Consider the following 16,284-nt stretch of genomic DNA (forward strand, 5'->3'; position numbering starts at 1 on the left):
GAGTTGGTCGGCACCTCGGCAAATATCGCATCTTTGGCGATAAACTATAGATCCTCCCGAGACCGTGCCAAATCGCACGAGGGACCTATTAACCTACAAAAGACTAGGTAATTCGGGATAATCTATGGTTTTTCGTGTGCAAATCAATCGCTCAAAAGAGGCAATGTAACTATTTGAATATCACGCTTTTCACGAACTCCTGCACTTGAGCACTCCCATGCCAACTGTAACGCGCTTACGCTCGTTACCCTTCGATCTTATCCAAGTGGATCGACTCGAGCATGCACTGGTTCCATCAGGAGCGAGATCAACACGTAGAGGCGCGGGTTCTGAGCGAAGTATGAGGGGGCATACTGCTTGCTCGGTGTGGTAATGCACAGACATGTAATTGGTCTTTTGCAACCAAGGTAGTATTTCCGCTGAGCGAGCGATCCTATTGGTGGATAACGGCTCTAGGCTGTGGTATCGCCCTAAAAGATGGCGGAACCCCTGCTAACTTTGAGGTATCGTTTGCAATTTCTGTTGCTCTAGGCGTTTGTATTGTCGCATGGATATGCTACCAGCTCCATACAAAAAAGACGTGGTCATTTTTCCCCTTGTTGCGAGACTGGCTTTGCGGTGTGAAGTGCAAGACGGAGAAAAATGAGACCGAAGCGCTACAGAGCGATTTTGACGGAGTTCATGAGCTTTTACGATGCTCGTGCCTACACTGCGGAGACCGTGTTTACGACAGAGACGCTGCTAACCATCACTCCTGAAGATGTTAGCCGGTGGATGAATTTTCGTGCGTTTGGTGAGCCATACCCTGGCGAGGACGCTAAGCCAGTGTTTACCAGATTTTCCACTCTCGTATTCGCCAAAAAAGCTATCTCGTGCTTTATGCCTCAGATTTTATAAATCGTCGCGGGAGGTGGCGTGCCCAGAAGAGTGTCGTCGACGTTTATATTGATGACACGCAGCCTTATCCGGTCGCCGCAACGGCCAGCGTGCTAACAGGTCCACTGGGCCCGTGCTTTTACGTTATCGAAGATGGCATGAGATTTGTCACCGATAACTTGCTCGTCAACCGAATCGGCAGCGTCATCAAGCAGAAAATGGGAGAATGCGTAGCACACGAACTGAGTATAGTCTTGTTGTGGGCGTCGCTGGTGCCCGACGGCTCGTTTGACTATGCATTAGTCCCTACGGCTCTGAAACAACGCGTGATTACAGGGTATCGGGATGCTGGCGGAAACCCTACGGTAAATCTCGTCAAACGGGTTCCCATTCAGGTCGTGGGGGAGGGTGCACAACTCCAGCTTATTGAGCTCACAGAAGACGGCCCATATTCTGAAAGCAGCACATATGTAGAACACAGCAACATTCCCACCAGGATGAGCGCAGACAACGCTCGAACGGAGTTCACAGCATTACACTCACAGTTATTTGGAGTGCAGCGCCAGCTCTTAATCACCATGAATGAGGTCCTTCGGCTGAGAACAGAAATGCAGCAGGAGCACCGAAGAATGATGGCTATGATACGACGCATCGCATTGCAGCGTGTTGTCTGGACGCTGGCAGAGGGCAGTGAGGTTTCTGACTTTGCTGCTGGTGTTGGTGCAGTTCGCAGAGTCGTGCGGCTGGCCAAGAGGCCGCGAGATTTGTTCCAGTTGTGGCACGAGTATGAGTTCGGCTTGAATGGAACCAAACCTGCAAAAGAATTCACACGAGCAGAGAGGAGCAAATAAGTTCGCATATTCGCGACGGAAAGCTTTCTGTGATAGTGTGGCGTACCTCGTTCGAGCAGGACTCACGAGCGACGTCGCTATCGACAGGATCTACGCAGCGTACGGACGCCAGCGGCCAGTGACAGCGATCCTGACAGCTCTTCGCCGCGACAAGAAAAATGGCGGACACCCAGCGCTCCGCGTGTAGTTTAGAGCGATTTTTTACCAATCAAAACGCAGTTGCACTGATTGTTGCACCGATGGTCGATATTTATATGGTATTGAATTGGTGCGAATATAAATAATGCACAGAAATGGTTGCGAATATGAACCCGCTAGCATGCGAGGACACATCTCGGCATCTGTCCAGTCACCAGCGTACCGGTCGAGATCATTAACTGGGGTTCGTCAGTGCGCAGGCAGCACTGGACACACTTACACTGGTATTTTGACTTTGTCTTGTATGTGGGCATGGAAAAGTCTACGTAAATCGGCAGAACACACAGCTACACGCTGAAAAAACCGTGATTTGCTGGGAGATCGATTTAATCACGATATGCTTGCTGTCTCGAGAAAGATGTGTCTCCCCAGAGAACCACCACTTATTCGCGCAGTTAGGGGTATTTCACCATCTACCGGGTATCCCGCTGGGTTTATACCCGGTCCCAGTAAAAGACCCAGTCTTTGACCAGAATATGCCGAACATGGAAAGCGTTCTACTAAATAGAGACCGCCTCCACCCCAGTAGTGGGCGAGCCACTATTTGAGCTACTACAGGCTTCCTCGTGCGTTCGCATCCGTACGAATTGAATGGCTCCCCCTGCATGGACGACATGTCGGTCTTGGTGGCGGCACGTCTTCTGCTTCGGTCCCCCGCAGGTTAGTACATCTTGGCTTGCCCTTCGTCAGGACACTAACCCCTTCTTCGAGCAGTTGTTGTGACCCGGATCCACGGCAACTCCAGCCAGTACAGCGGTTATCTGTGGTCTTGTATGCTGCTACGCCGTATGCCGGTCCCCTTGATCTCCTTCCCTGTGCGAAAAGTCTTCCGCGTCGCCCCCCCCCCCCCCCCCCCCTCAGATATGCTCGCGCCTTGCTGTCAAAGCATCTCCCTGCGCGATGCCGTAGTCATCAGACCGCTGGAAGTCGACGGCTGAGCACTGAGCGGCCTTGGTTCGTCCGCGGCCGAGCTGTGCCCTGCCAGGTTCTCAGCCGGAGACCAGTGGCCTCTGCATTCTTGTTCGCTGTAGAGCAGGGGGCGCCCGCGTCTTCCCCCCGAGAACGACGCCACTGCGCCGCTCAGGGGCAGTGCACGTCAAAGGTTCGTCCGAGGCTCCACCTGTAGCACAACTGATTACGCGAGCGTGTAAATTATCATCACCATCTGTCATCATCATACTGTCGAAGGACTTTCTCAGAAACATGTGTGCTCATCTGGTTTGAGAGTGGCTCAAGTATTATTAATAATAGTAGCCACTGGCTACATGTACGTGCTCTGTGTGAGAAAGGTCAGAGGTCAATCCAATCGCCACCAAATCCCATTTTACTATCATCCACAGTCGAGGAGTTCCCGAACTTGAAGGCCTGCAGCTCCGCCCTGGGATCTTACCGGCCGGCAATTGCTTAGCCACCAGGAAATGGAGATCCTTACGCACTCTAGGTGATCTCCATATTCGCTCAGGGTGCCTGCAACGCTCGAGAAGGCCATTATTCTGGACCTATTGGAGTCAGACATTGCTAACAGCCGGCCACCCCATCCTAAGATTAATCGCATGCAAAAGTCAAGTAAATCCAAAATGAAATTTGATAGAAATTCTGTTACTAAATGCCGCAAGACGGAGCACTAGTACGAGTCTATGTCATTGTGATACAGCTGTACTGTACGTGCCTCGTACATGTACTGTACCTACAGAGACTTTGATTATCGCAGTTGCCTGGTCCAATATTGGACGTTCGACTGCGTAAACACTGCATAACCAGCACGAGTGAGCTGTAGGGCGCTGCCACAGGGCACGCTCCTCTAGTATGGCAGCTAGCTTCTAAATGAACTCACTTCGCAACTTACTTTGAAGCGCGCAACGCCAGAAGCACACAAATACTTTTCCAGCACGACGAGCGTAGCTCATACTGTCACAGTCCTGCAACATGTCGAGGTTGACACACCCAGGTACACGGTTCTACGCCATCTTGTTATGTTTCCTTGCCGGTGTGTTTGTCAGTAGCGAAGCAATCGACGAGTCGAAGGTTTTCTCTAAAGACTTCGAACCTAGGCGATTGTTGAGAAGCCACGAGACCATCGGTTTAAACGAACCCAACGAAGAAGACAGAGCAATTATGGATCTCTCCAAGAACGTGAAGGCCTGGGCCAAGAACACGCAATTCGTCAAAAACTGGAAGCTGAAGGTTGACACCAATAAAGTGGAGAAGGCGAAGAAGCTCTACAACCAAGGCGCGTCATATCACGCTTACCTTAAGGCAAAAATCACGCCTGAGCAACTCTACAAGGCTTTCGATTTGAAGGAGGACATGAGGCTGGCGCTCAAATACTATGGCAATTGGGGGAGACTGCACAGAAACCCGAAGTACACTTTCTGGCGTACATACGATGGAATTTGGATGAACGCGAAAAACAAGAAGATGTAAATGGCATGGAGGGCAGGGGCGTGGAAGAAACGAGGAAGGTGGACGCTGAATATCCATTCGGCTATTCAAGAAAAATAAAGAGAATTCTCTAGAATTTGTTGTCGTCCAACTTCCTTTCTGTAAGAAACTTTAGCGTTTCCTGTGCATGTGCGATTTCGTTTTACCCAGGCCGACCTTTTGATAAACCGCATATCCCCTGTCCTAACTTAGGACTCCTAAAGGGGCGGCCGCACCTCTTCGCTTTTTGTTTTTTTTTATAGCTACTACTAGTAGTAATAAAGTGGAGGTCGGGTCACAGCACATTTTCGCATTTCCCTTAAGAAACTCATATGCGAGTCAGTGTAACTTTTGCTCAGTTAAAAGCATGGCCAGCCGCGCAGAAGCCTACGAGTGCAGCGTATATGCCGTCAGAACCAACCCACGGAGAAGACTTGTTGGGACCAAAACATATCCCAGTCAGCTCGCGGCACGGTATACTGGTGTTGCGGAGGCTCGGGCCACATGCGTTTGTCGGATACGACGGCGGCAAGCACACATATCGAGGCCGCTGCGCATGTCAGAGTCGTGTCGTCTGGATTAATGACGGGAGAGAATGATAAATGTTACGATAGATATGTCAATGCGTGTCTATAACAGAAAAAGAGACCAAAAGACCTCCACTACATCTTGTTGGGAGTGTACATGCAAAAAGAGGTGAGGGGTCATTTGATTGGCGGGTTCCCTTTCTGCGACCTCTTGTTTTGACTGCGACCCGCCCCTAAGTGAAGTTTTCTCCTAAGGGCGTCTTTGTTTCAGTTTTCAGTCTGGTTAAGTTAAATGGAGTCTTAATTCGACGAGCTCCTGATTGGCTCAAGCTGCTTCACCATACGGTTACGACTTAACTACCTCGGCGAGGTAGTTAAGTCGGAAAATAGTCTAGTTAATCCGGATCGCTACATCCATGAGCACCAAGGCCGCCGCACTGAGTGTGTGCACTGCCGCTGCTGTAGCAGGTCTTGCTGCGGTATTAGTGACTGACAGAGCACCGAAGACAAATATTTTCACTGCGACGAGGTTGGACTTTGAGAGGTTGCTAGCAAAGGACGAGGGGAATGAGTGGTTCCCGCGGAACTTGCGATGCAGCAAGAAGACCTTTGTGGCGCTCGTCAGCTTTTTGAATTCCAGAAACTCCGAGTTTAAAAATCTCACAGCGAGGGAGCACAGTTTTTCCAAAAAGGTGGCCGGAGTGCTCATTTTTTTAGCGTCCTCAGCAAGCTATCGTACTATTGGAGACGCAATGGGAATGAACGAGTCTGTCCATTTTGAGGCTGTTGACGACCTATCAGAGTTTCTAGCAGATCTTTTGAGTGAGGTTGTAAGATTTCCTGATACCATGGCAGAGTGGAGACGAATTGAGCAGCAGTTCAGGTGTAAGAGAGGTTTTCCTGGTGTGGTTGGCGCTGTTGACGGGTCTCTCATCGCTATTCAGAGACCCGCCGACTTTAACGGATTTTACTGTAGGAAGAACTACCCGGCGATTGATGTACAAGGGATTGTTGATGCTGATCAGAAGTTCATGGCGATTGACATGTATCCCAGCTCGTGGTCTGACAAAAAAATGTGGAAATATGCGCCATCAAGCCGTCGATTTCTTGAGAATAGGCCAATTGAAACTCATTTATTAGGAGACTCCGGATACACGCTTTATCCCTGGCTTATTACCCCGTTTCTCGAGCGCGAGGAGCGTGGTCAGCTTTCTCGGATACAAAGTCGCTTTAATTTACTTCACTCAAGCACTAGAATGACGGTGGAATGTACTTTCGGAAAGTGGAAAAGGAGATTTCGTAAATTGATGACAGTTATGAGCGAGAAAGATGTAAAGAAAGCATGCCGACTAATTGCTGCAACCGCTGTGCTTCACAATCTGTTCGAAATGCTAGCTGACGATACCCAAATTGAAATTGTTCGTGAACCTCCCGATGATGAAGTTGATTTTGGACCCGTCTCCGCGACAACATTACGCGCTATAGCAGTTTCCAAGCGCAACGCTATTATGTCACTGATTACTCGATAATTTGTCACTGATTTTGGCTAGCTGTGCTAGCATTTGCTGCATAGCCTCTGATTGCAGCTGTTGCTGCTGTAGTAGTTGAGTTGATATCTGCGTTTGCTGCTGTTGCTGTTCAATTAGCTTCTCCATAAAACGCGTGCTGGCAGAAGCATCATCTCTTGGAGTCTTATCATTAGTATGCGAAATCGATGACGCCACTTTAGCAATGCTGCTAGACAAAAGTTCCATTCCTTTGAGGACATGTTCACCTTGCGTCTTTTGCTTTTTTTCGCGGCTGTTTCGTGTTTTTGGTGCTCTGGCGCGAAGCATGTGCTGTTTTCGGGGGTGCAGGCGATGTTGTTGTCGTACCGACGGAGACACGCATGGTTGACGTGATGCTGCTTGACACTCCAATGCTCGGGCTGCTGTTCGGGCTGCTGATCGGTGCTGGTGTGTCCGTGCCCACCTCACTGACCCGATTTACCGTCGTCGCACCATCATCTGTCGAAGCTCGGCGTGCCGCAGATGTTGAACTAGGACATGAGGAAATAAACGGCTCGGAGTTGAAGGCATCTTTGTCGGCCCAGAGATCTCTCATGAGACCAAGGCAGGGTGGATCATCAAGAGGACCAGCGTTTCCCGTTTGCTGCAAGTCGTTATTGTAGGCATCCCAGAGACGCTTCATGTGCTTGAGCTACCAAGAAAACATAATACAAGTAGTGAGTCATGATATCAAACAAAAAACATAGACGGTTTGCTCTCTACCTTGTTCTTGCATTGCTCGCTGTCGATGTTCTCACCGATCTTAGTACCAACTGCTGCAGTTAGCAAATCCCAGCATTCCTTTACTTGCTGATTTGATTTTGCATTGTCAAAGCGGTCTTGTAGTGCCCTGAAGCGAATCTTAAGTAGGTGCTCAATCCGGTCTTCCGTCCACACAAAAGGCGCCTTGTCCTTGCCTTTGGGTGGGCGGCCACGTTTTGACCCACCCCGGCGCGCCTTTGGCTGTGGAGGTGGATCCTCCTGCTCCTCCTGCACGGACGTGCCTTCCTGCAATGAATCTGTCTGCATGCGCGGAGCCCCCACTAGATGCTCCTGCGTCGTGCTATCGTTTTGCATGGACGGCGCCTGCTCCTGCAGAGATGGCTGTGCCAGCCACCCAGACCCGAGAGCCCCACTCCAGTCGAGAGCTCCACTCAAGTCTTGCTGCGCAGAGGGGGCCGGGAAGACTGCAGAGCCATCAGCCGGCTGGCTCGAATCCGAGTCCTCGCCGCCGCTCGACATCTTCGCCGCCCGCGCGCGAGTGACTGCTATTGGCTGATTGACCGTTCACCAAACAAAGACCCTCATACTTTAACCATGTGGTGAAGACATAACCAAACCAGATAGATCAGCGTGACAAAGACGCCCTAAGGGCCGTTCTTAACGGTAGGCTGGGTGTGCGGTGTGCGTAGAGAGTACCACTCTGCGCGTCGTCGTTAAGAATGACGGAGTGTAGGGCGGTAGGCCGCTGTACCAGACTGTACCTGTGTCCGAGAAATTGTCTCATTCACAAAACGCCCCGAACCCCCTGTGGCAGATACTACGTATGTTCCCTCAGCTAGTCGATACGGACGACGAGGAATGGAGCAGTTCGTCCAGTGATGAGGAGATGAATGGCATTGTCGTGTGTGTCGCTGCAGCGACGCAGGCGCTTGCCATTAGAGAAGATTATTTCTGTCAGCAGCGGATCATTTGGAGCGACCACATAGCAGTCCTACAGCGGCGAAGCTCGTTTGAGAGGAATTATCGGATGGATGAAGGTTATTTTAATCATCTGTTGGAGTTGCTGCGCCCAGATCTGCAGGTGGATGCGCTCATGTTGACGGTTCGCACGGGCGAAGCCCCGATTTCTGCCGAGGTAGTTTTGCACTGTACACTGCGATGGCTAGCTGGCGGATCTTACCTCGACATTTGCACTATTGGTCACATTAGCCACGCTTCATTTTATCGCTGCCTCTACAAGGAGGTTAACGCAATAACCACATTTTCCACTACATTGGGGGTTCAACGACGTTTCATTAATGGGAGCTTATGCAATGACCATCAGCTCAGTCCGATAAGGGACGAGGAGAGGCGGGTCTTCGTTGTTTGCTTGTTGGTCTGAAGACAAAGTGAGGGAAAACGCCACGCGTCCATCGGTTGGTCTGCGGTGTAGTCACCCCCAATGTACCGGTATGCACCGGTATACCGGAAACACAATTCTGAAGTGGAAAACACAATTCCTGGCTCTGCCATGGAATACAGCGCCCTGCTCTGACCATCAAGCTTCCGAGAACACACGAAGAGATCGAGAGGACAGCAGCCGAGTTTGCAAAGTGTAGTCACGAAGCTGTATTTGAAGTTGTATTTGAAGTTTATGCATGGCTGACTGCAGTCCTTTAGCAGATTCTTCCATATCTGCTGCAGCTTCTCCGCACAATGGTACACGATAATAGCAGGATTCACGTCACCAAGACTGGCTAATCGTCCAGCAAATTCGTCAGAAAACAAAACGTTCAAAAGCCTAAAAGGGCATTGCTTCTGCTTCAGGGGTGGATCACTTCGAGTTTTCATCTTCTTCTCAAACAACGCATCGTAAGAAGTCTCGTTAATCTTCCTCTGAATGATCAAGTCGACCATAGCTACTTTGGTCTTGTTCTTGTAGCCATGGACACCTACCTTCTTGCACAAAAATCGTAGTTGCTTGTACTTAAACGACGACCCGGGTAGATCTTTGATGTACAGGAATATTTTTTTCTCGTTCTGCACTTGCTTCGTGTGCTGCTCCGTGTACTGATCATCACCTGCACGCTCGCTAGATGTGAGTTCCTCCATAATGACTTCAACGTCGCCGAGAGTGATAGAGTCGAGTTCAGGGTATAGAGAAGCAGCATCAGCGTAAGCCGACGCGCGAACAAAATCATGGCCAGCGAGCAGGGCATCAGCGCGTTCACTGCTTTCGACGATATTCTCACACTTCTCCTCCTCTTCCTGGTGATACTCGTGTCGCGCTGGTGGGGGGAGCGTGGATTCGCTGCTCGCATACTGCGCTAGGCGGGGAGAATGACTGCCGCCACCACAGCCAGACAACTCGTCTGCTTGAGCGAGAGGACGGAAGGTGCATGCGATGATCGTGTCCTGGGTGTCGGAGGTAGACACGCCGTCAGCGCTTGGACCCGAGAGCAAGTCAGAGGAGCTCGCGCTGGGCTGGAGAATGGTGCGCAGCAACCCTCGAGGGCGTTCCATTTGGATGGAGAGCCTGAATCTGGGCAGCCTACCACGGACAGCGCCCCCCCCCCCCCCCCCCCTCTCGTGGTGTGCGTAGGGAGCCTACCGATCCGTGATCGAAAATTCCCTCGAGGTAGTCCCGACTGCTGCACAGAGCCGGTGCGCAGCCTACTCGGGCCTACCGAGCCTACCACACACCCGCTCCGTTAAGAACGGCCCTAAGGCCGGTTCTCAACCGATGCGTTTTTCTCGACGCGTGCGTTACATCCGTGCCCTACCCCGTATGCTCGGTTGAGAACGAAACTGACCACATTTGATTGGCCCAGTGTTTGATTAATATTATTCAATCATTGTACTGTTACTCTGTGTGATCTACGTGTGGTTCACGACTCAACAATATCTGAAGCACTGATCAAGACTCCCCCGTCCGGCAATGGGGAGCGAAGCTGGCCCAACCCACCAAGCCCCGGTGGCGCGTAACCTTACGCCAGAGCTCGTGCAGGCTTCTCCCCCACCACAACAAGTTTTATTGAACGTCGGAGCACTTAGTGCGCCTGCCATCGTCCAAGTAGTATCTCATGAAAGATGACTCTCTAAGTAGCGTAGAAGCATGTACTCGCCACGAAATCCGTTCTCGAACTGTTGGATCTTTTTTCGTGCTGCTTGGTGTCGCTTGATGGCTACCAAACAAACCAGAAGGCCGCACAGCTCATCTTCAGCTTTCCAGCGACGCCGCTGCGTTGCGGTGGGGGTGCAGCGCGGGGGAGAAGCACGTCGAAGCCGGACCGACGCCATGTCAGAGGAGGGGGGAGTGTTGTGAGTGGGGAGTGCTGTGAGGGAGAGTGCAAATGCTGGGAGTATGCAAATGCTGGGAGTATGCAAATGCTGCAGTGCATTATTTGTATTCCCCCTCAAAGCACTCCCCCTCCTCTGGCATGGCGTCGGTCCGGCTTCGACGTGCTTCTCCCCCGCGCTTCACCCCCACCGCAAGGTAACGGCGTCGCTGGAAAGCTGAAGATGAGCTGTGCGGCCTTCTGGTTTGTTTGGTAGCCATCAAGCGATACCAAGCAGCACGAAAAAAAAAATCCAACAGTTCGAGAGCGGATTTCGTGGCGAGTGCATGCTTCTACGCTACTTAGAGATTCAGCTTTCAAGAGATACTACAGGGGCTTGGTAGGTTGGACCAGCTTCGCTCCCCATTGCCGGACGGGGGAGTCTTGATCAGTGCTTCAGATATTGTTGAGTCGTGAACCACACGTAGATCACACAGAGTAACAGTACAATGATTGAATAATATTGATCAAACACTGGGCCAATCAAATTGGGTCAGTTTCGTTCTCAACCGAGCATACGGGGTAGGGTACGCATGTAACGCACGCGTCGAGAAAAACGCTTCGGTTGAGAACCGGCCTCAGCGAAGTTCTATTTCAGCCAATATCAGAACTCAATTTGTATCATATGGCTACATCTAAAATCCAGGCTAATACTATATTAGAGTGGCCTTGCCGATGGCTGGCAAACGGACGCATTGGAAGACTTCCAAAACTCACACATCGCAAAAAGAAGATGCACTACTTTCCCCCTCGCATCCACGTGGAAAGGCGCTCGCAAATCACTGAACAAATTGAGCAGACCTGTTTAGCGTCTCCTCAATTTGAGAGCTAGCAAAGCCAATTGATGGCTCACAGGCGAGTTTGTTGCCTTGAAAATACCTGCAGCAGCTTGTCAAAAGCCTGTGGCGGAAGTGACACGGTGGTCACGAAGCTACCTTCAGCACGGCTAGCGTACATGACGTGCAAAGGCGAGTCTAGTGGCGAGATCAGCGCCTACCTCGTCAAATAGTTCCTCTCACGAACCATCATTCGCAGTCGTAGCAGCAGAAGAAGACGGCGTCGTGAGCGCTTTGCCTGGCGTGCATGGTGGGTGGCTACCAAGAAGGACGGCGACTGCATATTTTCCTTGAGTCAAAACTATAGGACCACCCCTGTGCTCCCTCATAACTCAATCATTTTTTATCATTTTGAGGTGGGGTTTCGACAGTAGTTGTGAAAGCCGCTGAGAAAGACCTGCTATACGCTAACACTCGCGTTTTTACACTTTAACGGGTGGCTCGTATACAAGAAACTGTTTGTGCAAGGTCGACAAAAATTAGGACCACCCCCATCCCAATAAAATATCCAATATTAACTGAAACCCCGTACAAAGCGATGTGACTAGAGATATGGTGACTCCCCCAACCACGGGCAGCTCGGACCGCGCGGGATGCACCACCGATGACAAAAAAAATGCCAGAAGCATGCAAAGCAGTGCGAGGCGGAGCAAGAGTCGTCGCCATCAGTCCACCGACGAGTCTCCAAGGATCGAGGTGGCAATTCATCGCCTACTGGGGCAGATCAAGGCATTCTCGGGCACCAGGAACAAGAGCGAGAGCCTGATACAATGGCTTCGCGCCTTTGTCTACGAGATGAAAGGGACGCGAGCATCGCCCAATGCATGGTGCATGCCTTTCAAGCTGAGTCTTCGGGACGGTGTTCTACATTGGTACCGGCAACTGCCCAAGAAGACCAAGCGAACGTGGCGCCTCTTAAGCGAAGCCTTCATCAACTACTATTGCTCCCAGTTCAGCCAGTCCACAGAGACTCGCTACTACTAAGCCAAGCGCGAAGACAAAGAACATGTCTGCGACTACCTGAACCGGCAAAATGGCTATGCTAGGAATGCCGGAATTCGGTTCGAAAGCAACAGCCGCAAAGCACGCGACCACGTCAAGCGGTTCCTCGAGACTTGCGGTGACCGAGGACTCAAACGGCGCCCGTGCCACCTGCGCATCTCCGATATCCACGAGTTAGAAGAGATGATCCAAGAGATATTGAAGATTGACGAGCGCAATTCGTCTCGCGAGTCGTCGCTGCCTCCCTCTCGAGCTCGGGATGCCTCCCGACGACGTGATGACAGGCGCCGCGACGACTCGCGCCACCACGATCGCTCGGACGACACTCGCCAACGCGATGACCGCCGCCGCGGCAACTCGCGAGAGGCTTACAACCGTCACGACCGACGCGAACGAGATTATGAGCGTCGTCGCGATGACTCACGCAACATGCCTCGTGTGAACCTGGTCGAAGCATCTGTCGCCGACATCGTCGCAAAACTTCATGGACGGGACACGCGGAACGCTCGGAGCGATCCGCAGCAGCAACGCCACAGATATAATGGCGAGCGTAACAGCGAAGATGGAAGTGAACATGGCAGCGACAACTCACAGCGTTACGGCGAAGACTGGGGTGACAGCTACTCATCAGATGGAAGCGACCACTACCTTGCAGCAGCCAACGATAACGAACGCCAAGTCGCCGCGGAAGGCACGTACGCTTGGTCTGACAACCGGCAACCCAAGGGAGACGCAGCAGGCCGTAGCCAAGGCCGAGACACTCGGTTCCAGAGCCGCGGCTACCGCGACGAGAAAACTCGCCAGTACGGGCCTTGTGCAGCCTGCGGAGGCCTCTATCACTCGGCGCACTATTTCCGGTGCCGGTGCAAGCTGTGCAAGCAAGTGCACGACGCTGGAAAGTGTGAAGTGTTCCAAGAGATTACCAAGATCGTCAAGTCCAAGGTGGACAAGAAAGACCTCACTCCCGAGCTGCAAGAACTACTGTTTTTGGACCATTTAAACTAGGCAGCCCGCCAACTACGACTGGGTTGGTCTCAATCGGGCCGTCACAATTAGCCGAGACCGCAATTGAAGCCGAGTGCATGTTTGCATTTGTGGGCGAGTGCGAATGGACTAAGGCTGAACGAGATAACGATAAGAAAACGACGGAACTAGAAAAGTAGAGAGGTGACTGCCTCGGTGGAGGTGTATTGCGTGAAGAAGACGATAAGGAAGCGATTGGAGATACTGCCGAAGACTGGCTGACAAGTGCAGTGCAAAAAACCTGGCGCCGACGACTCGCTCCGGAGGTGCGACTCTGCGCCGGGGAACGGATGGGATGGTGGTCGGCGCAGAAATTTGACAAGCGCGTAAGGATGCGGACACTGGTGAATGGAGCCGTGGATGACTCGCGCACAAGGATATTGCTGGACACTGGGGCAAGGTCAGTGTCATTTCCGAGAAACTTGCCAGGCGACGGAGACTCCGCGAAGTAGTGGGGCATGGACGCTGCATGGATGTACAAGGAATCACCATAGGGAAGGTGGTGACGACTCGCCGGGCGAAGGTGAAAGTCACCCTTGGATGGGAACGCGTTTATGTTTCGAGGCCTGGATTATGGACCACTCCGCGGGGGTAGAAGTGGTGCTTGGCACCGACTTTATGATCCCGGCGGTATCCGTTTGGACCTCCTCAACGTGACGGCCGAGCTTCCCGACGAAGTGATGATTCCGCTAATCAAGACTCAAAACATGATGGACGAGGTCGAAGGGAGCCACGTCGCGTACGGCCCGACAGAGACAATGCAAATACCGGGCCACGAATGGGACGAGTTCAAGCTACAGCAGCGACAACCCGAGCCGACGACTCACGTGCCGTGGATTCGCCGAACTGAGATGTTCATCCCGACTGTCACCAAGTTCTACAGAGGACGCCCGGTCAGGATCCGGCAGACCAACGTCACGGATCGGCTGGCGAGTTGTCCCGCGCACTTTCCAGTGATAGTCTGGGTTCTGGTTGGGTCGCTACCGAAGACTGAAGGCTATGTGCAGCTGGATTCTGCAAAGTACGAGGAGGGGCAGGTGCTCGCATACGCTGCCGCACGAGACAATACACTACTCAAGTGGGAAGCTGAACTCTACCAACAACGGTTGGCCAGACAGCCTCCAGCGGTGGAACGATCGAGTTACCCGACGCCTAAAGGTATCCTGCTGCGACCTGACATAGACTCGGGAGAGAAACCACATGTCAACAGTGAATGTGACAGTGCCAACGACTCGTCGGTGATGCACGACTCAGAATTGATGGCGGAGGAACACCACCGACGACTCGACGCTAATACCGGCGACTCGACGGGGGTGACGACGACTGACGATGAAGCCAAGACTCCAGAAGCAGCTGGATCAGGATTGGAGACCACCGAGTCGACGGTAAGCCGCGATGGAGACCCTGGTGTCGTGTAGGAATTCACGATTTTACGAGTCCTCGTCCCTCAGCCTCGACAAATGGGACGAGTCCTACCAACAACACACGCTTCCCTCGAAAGGTCTGCGAAGATTGTTGAGATTAAACCTGAATACCATGTCCGATCCTTTACAACGGGCTGGAAATATGCCTTGTGTTGAATTATCGGTCAGGTAGGCAGAGCCCACACACAGGCACCGCCAGCCACGAGCAACGGCTGGGGTGCGTAAATATAAACGCTTTCGCGCTAAACCCACTGTGGTCCCTCAGAAAAGAAGGGTACCGGGCCTATCAAGGCCTTCGACGGGGGCGCCGAGGTGAAACCTCGGCCAAAGAGTCAAATACACTGGGGGGCCACGCCACGCACCCAGAACAACGTACAAACGTACAGGGAGGACTCTCTACTTCCCAACACTCGGCCACTATCCACTCTTGGCCTTACCAGGGCGAACTCTCGGTCAGTGTACCGTCAGCTCACCGGCAGACATACCCCGCGTCGGTCGAGCGTATTCAGACCTACAGCTAAGCTAGCTAGCCTTACCGTAGACGGACTTGACCCTGATGTCTTGGGGGGAATATTTTGCTCTGATTTAATAGTTAGAGGCGGTGAGGCCTCGACTATAACTAATCCCTAATGTCTATACAAATATCTAATATAGACCGAGCTTTCGGTCTAATCCTACAACCGGACGATCCTTCGGCTTAAGTCCGGATTCCTAATAGGAGGCAAAAGGTGTATCGACTATGACTATCCGGAGAGCTCGGCGAGAATTTATTAGGACCCGCCGAGCCTCACAGTCACTAACTAGCTTTCTGTCACTCTGGCGCGGTAAATGTGAGTAGCCAATAGGAGACCTCGGTCATCTTCTCTCAAACTCTCGACGCCGTTAGACCTCGGTCTGGTGGTCCCACTCCGCAGTCAAAACCCAATTTCACAACGGCCCCCACCTCGACTCGAGCCTGTCAGGTGGTGAGCGTCGTGGTGCACGTTATCGCTGCCAGCATGTCTGCTTCGCCGAGCCCTCGGCAAGGGCGGCACCTCTTCACGTCGGAAGCTCTCGGCCGTGCTCTCAGGGTAAGCTATGTGGTGTCTGGATGCTTCGCTGGTTCCTCACGCTAATCTTCCATGTCTTCTTTGCATACTACAGTATGACCCAAATGCATTCATCGTGCCCTTCCCTCCTGAGTTCACGGCTAGTTTGGGTGAGGACTCGGCGGGGTCAACTTCCGCCTCTGACTCGTACAGCGGGGCACCCCGAGGTCTCCCGCCATTTCCTGTGCGCGACCCTCCACCGAGAGGTGGTGCTGCGTCCAACCCCAGCGCCCCGGCTCGTTCGCCACCAACTCCCGCCTCTGATTCGCACAGCGGGGTGGCAGCGAGCTCTGAGGCCGCGGGTTCGGGTCGCGTCAACAGTTCGCCACCTTGCTCTCCGCGGAGCCATATGTTGGATGAGCCTGGCGGTATTTCGTCCAACCCAACCCAGCACTGCCGGCTCGAGGAGGGTGAGGTCGCGGAGGCGGCCTCTCGGTGCCTACCGAACCCT

At 52.4% G+C, this 16,284-nt stretch overlaps 2 protein-coding genes across 2 annotated transcripts; one reads left to right on the forward strand and one right to left on the reverse strand.

Annotated features, from left to right (window-relative positions):
- Positions 1 to 4,040: 4,040 nt before the first annotated feature.
- IUM83_19844 (putative RxLR effector) lies at positions 4,041 to 4,349 on the forward strand (the record flags this gene model as incomplete). The annotated part of the gene is made up of 1 exon (XM_067944912.1): positions 4,041 to 4,349. One exon carries the CDS (start codon positions 4,041 to 4,043, stop codon positions 4,347 to 4,349), a length of 309 nt encoding a protein of 102 aa, XP_067789536.1.
- A 2,294-nt stretch (positions 4,350 to 6,643) lies between these two features.
- IUM83_19845 (uncharacterized protein) lies at positions 6,644 to 7,662 on the reverse strand (the record flags this gene model as incomplete). The annotated part of the gene is made up of 2 exons (XM_067944913.1): positions 6,644 to 7,072; positions 7,144 to 7,662. The coding sequence occupies 2 exons, from the start codon at positions 7,660 to 7,662 to the stop codon at positions 6,644 to 6,646; spliced, it is 948 nt and encodes a 315-aa protein (XP_067789551.1).
- Between the last annotated feature and the right edge of the window lie 8,622 nt (positions 7,663 to 16,284).

The sequence above is a fragment of the Phytophthora cinnamomi genome, assembly GCF_018691715.1.
Source record: "Phytophthora cinnamomi strain GKB4 chromosome Unknown Contig52, whole genome shotgun sequence".
NCBI lineage: Eukaryota > Oomycota > Peronosporomycetes > Peronosporales > Peronosporaceae > Phytophthora > Phytophthora cinnamomi.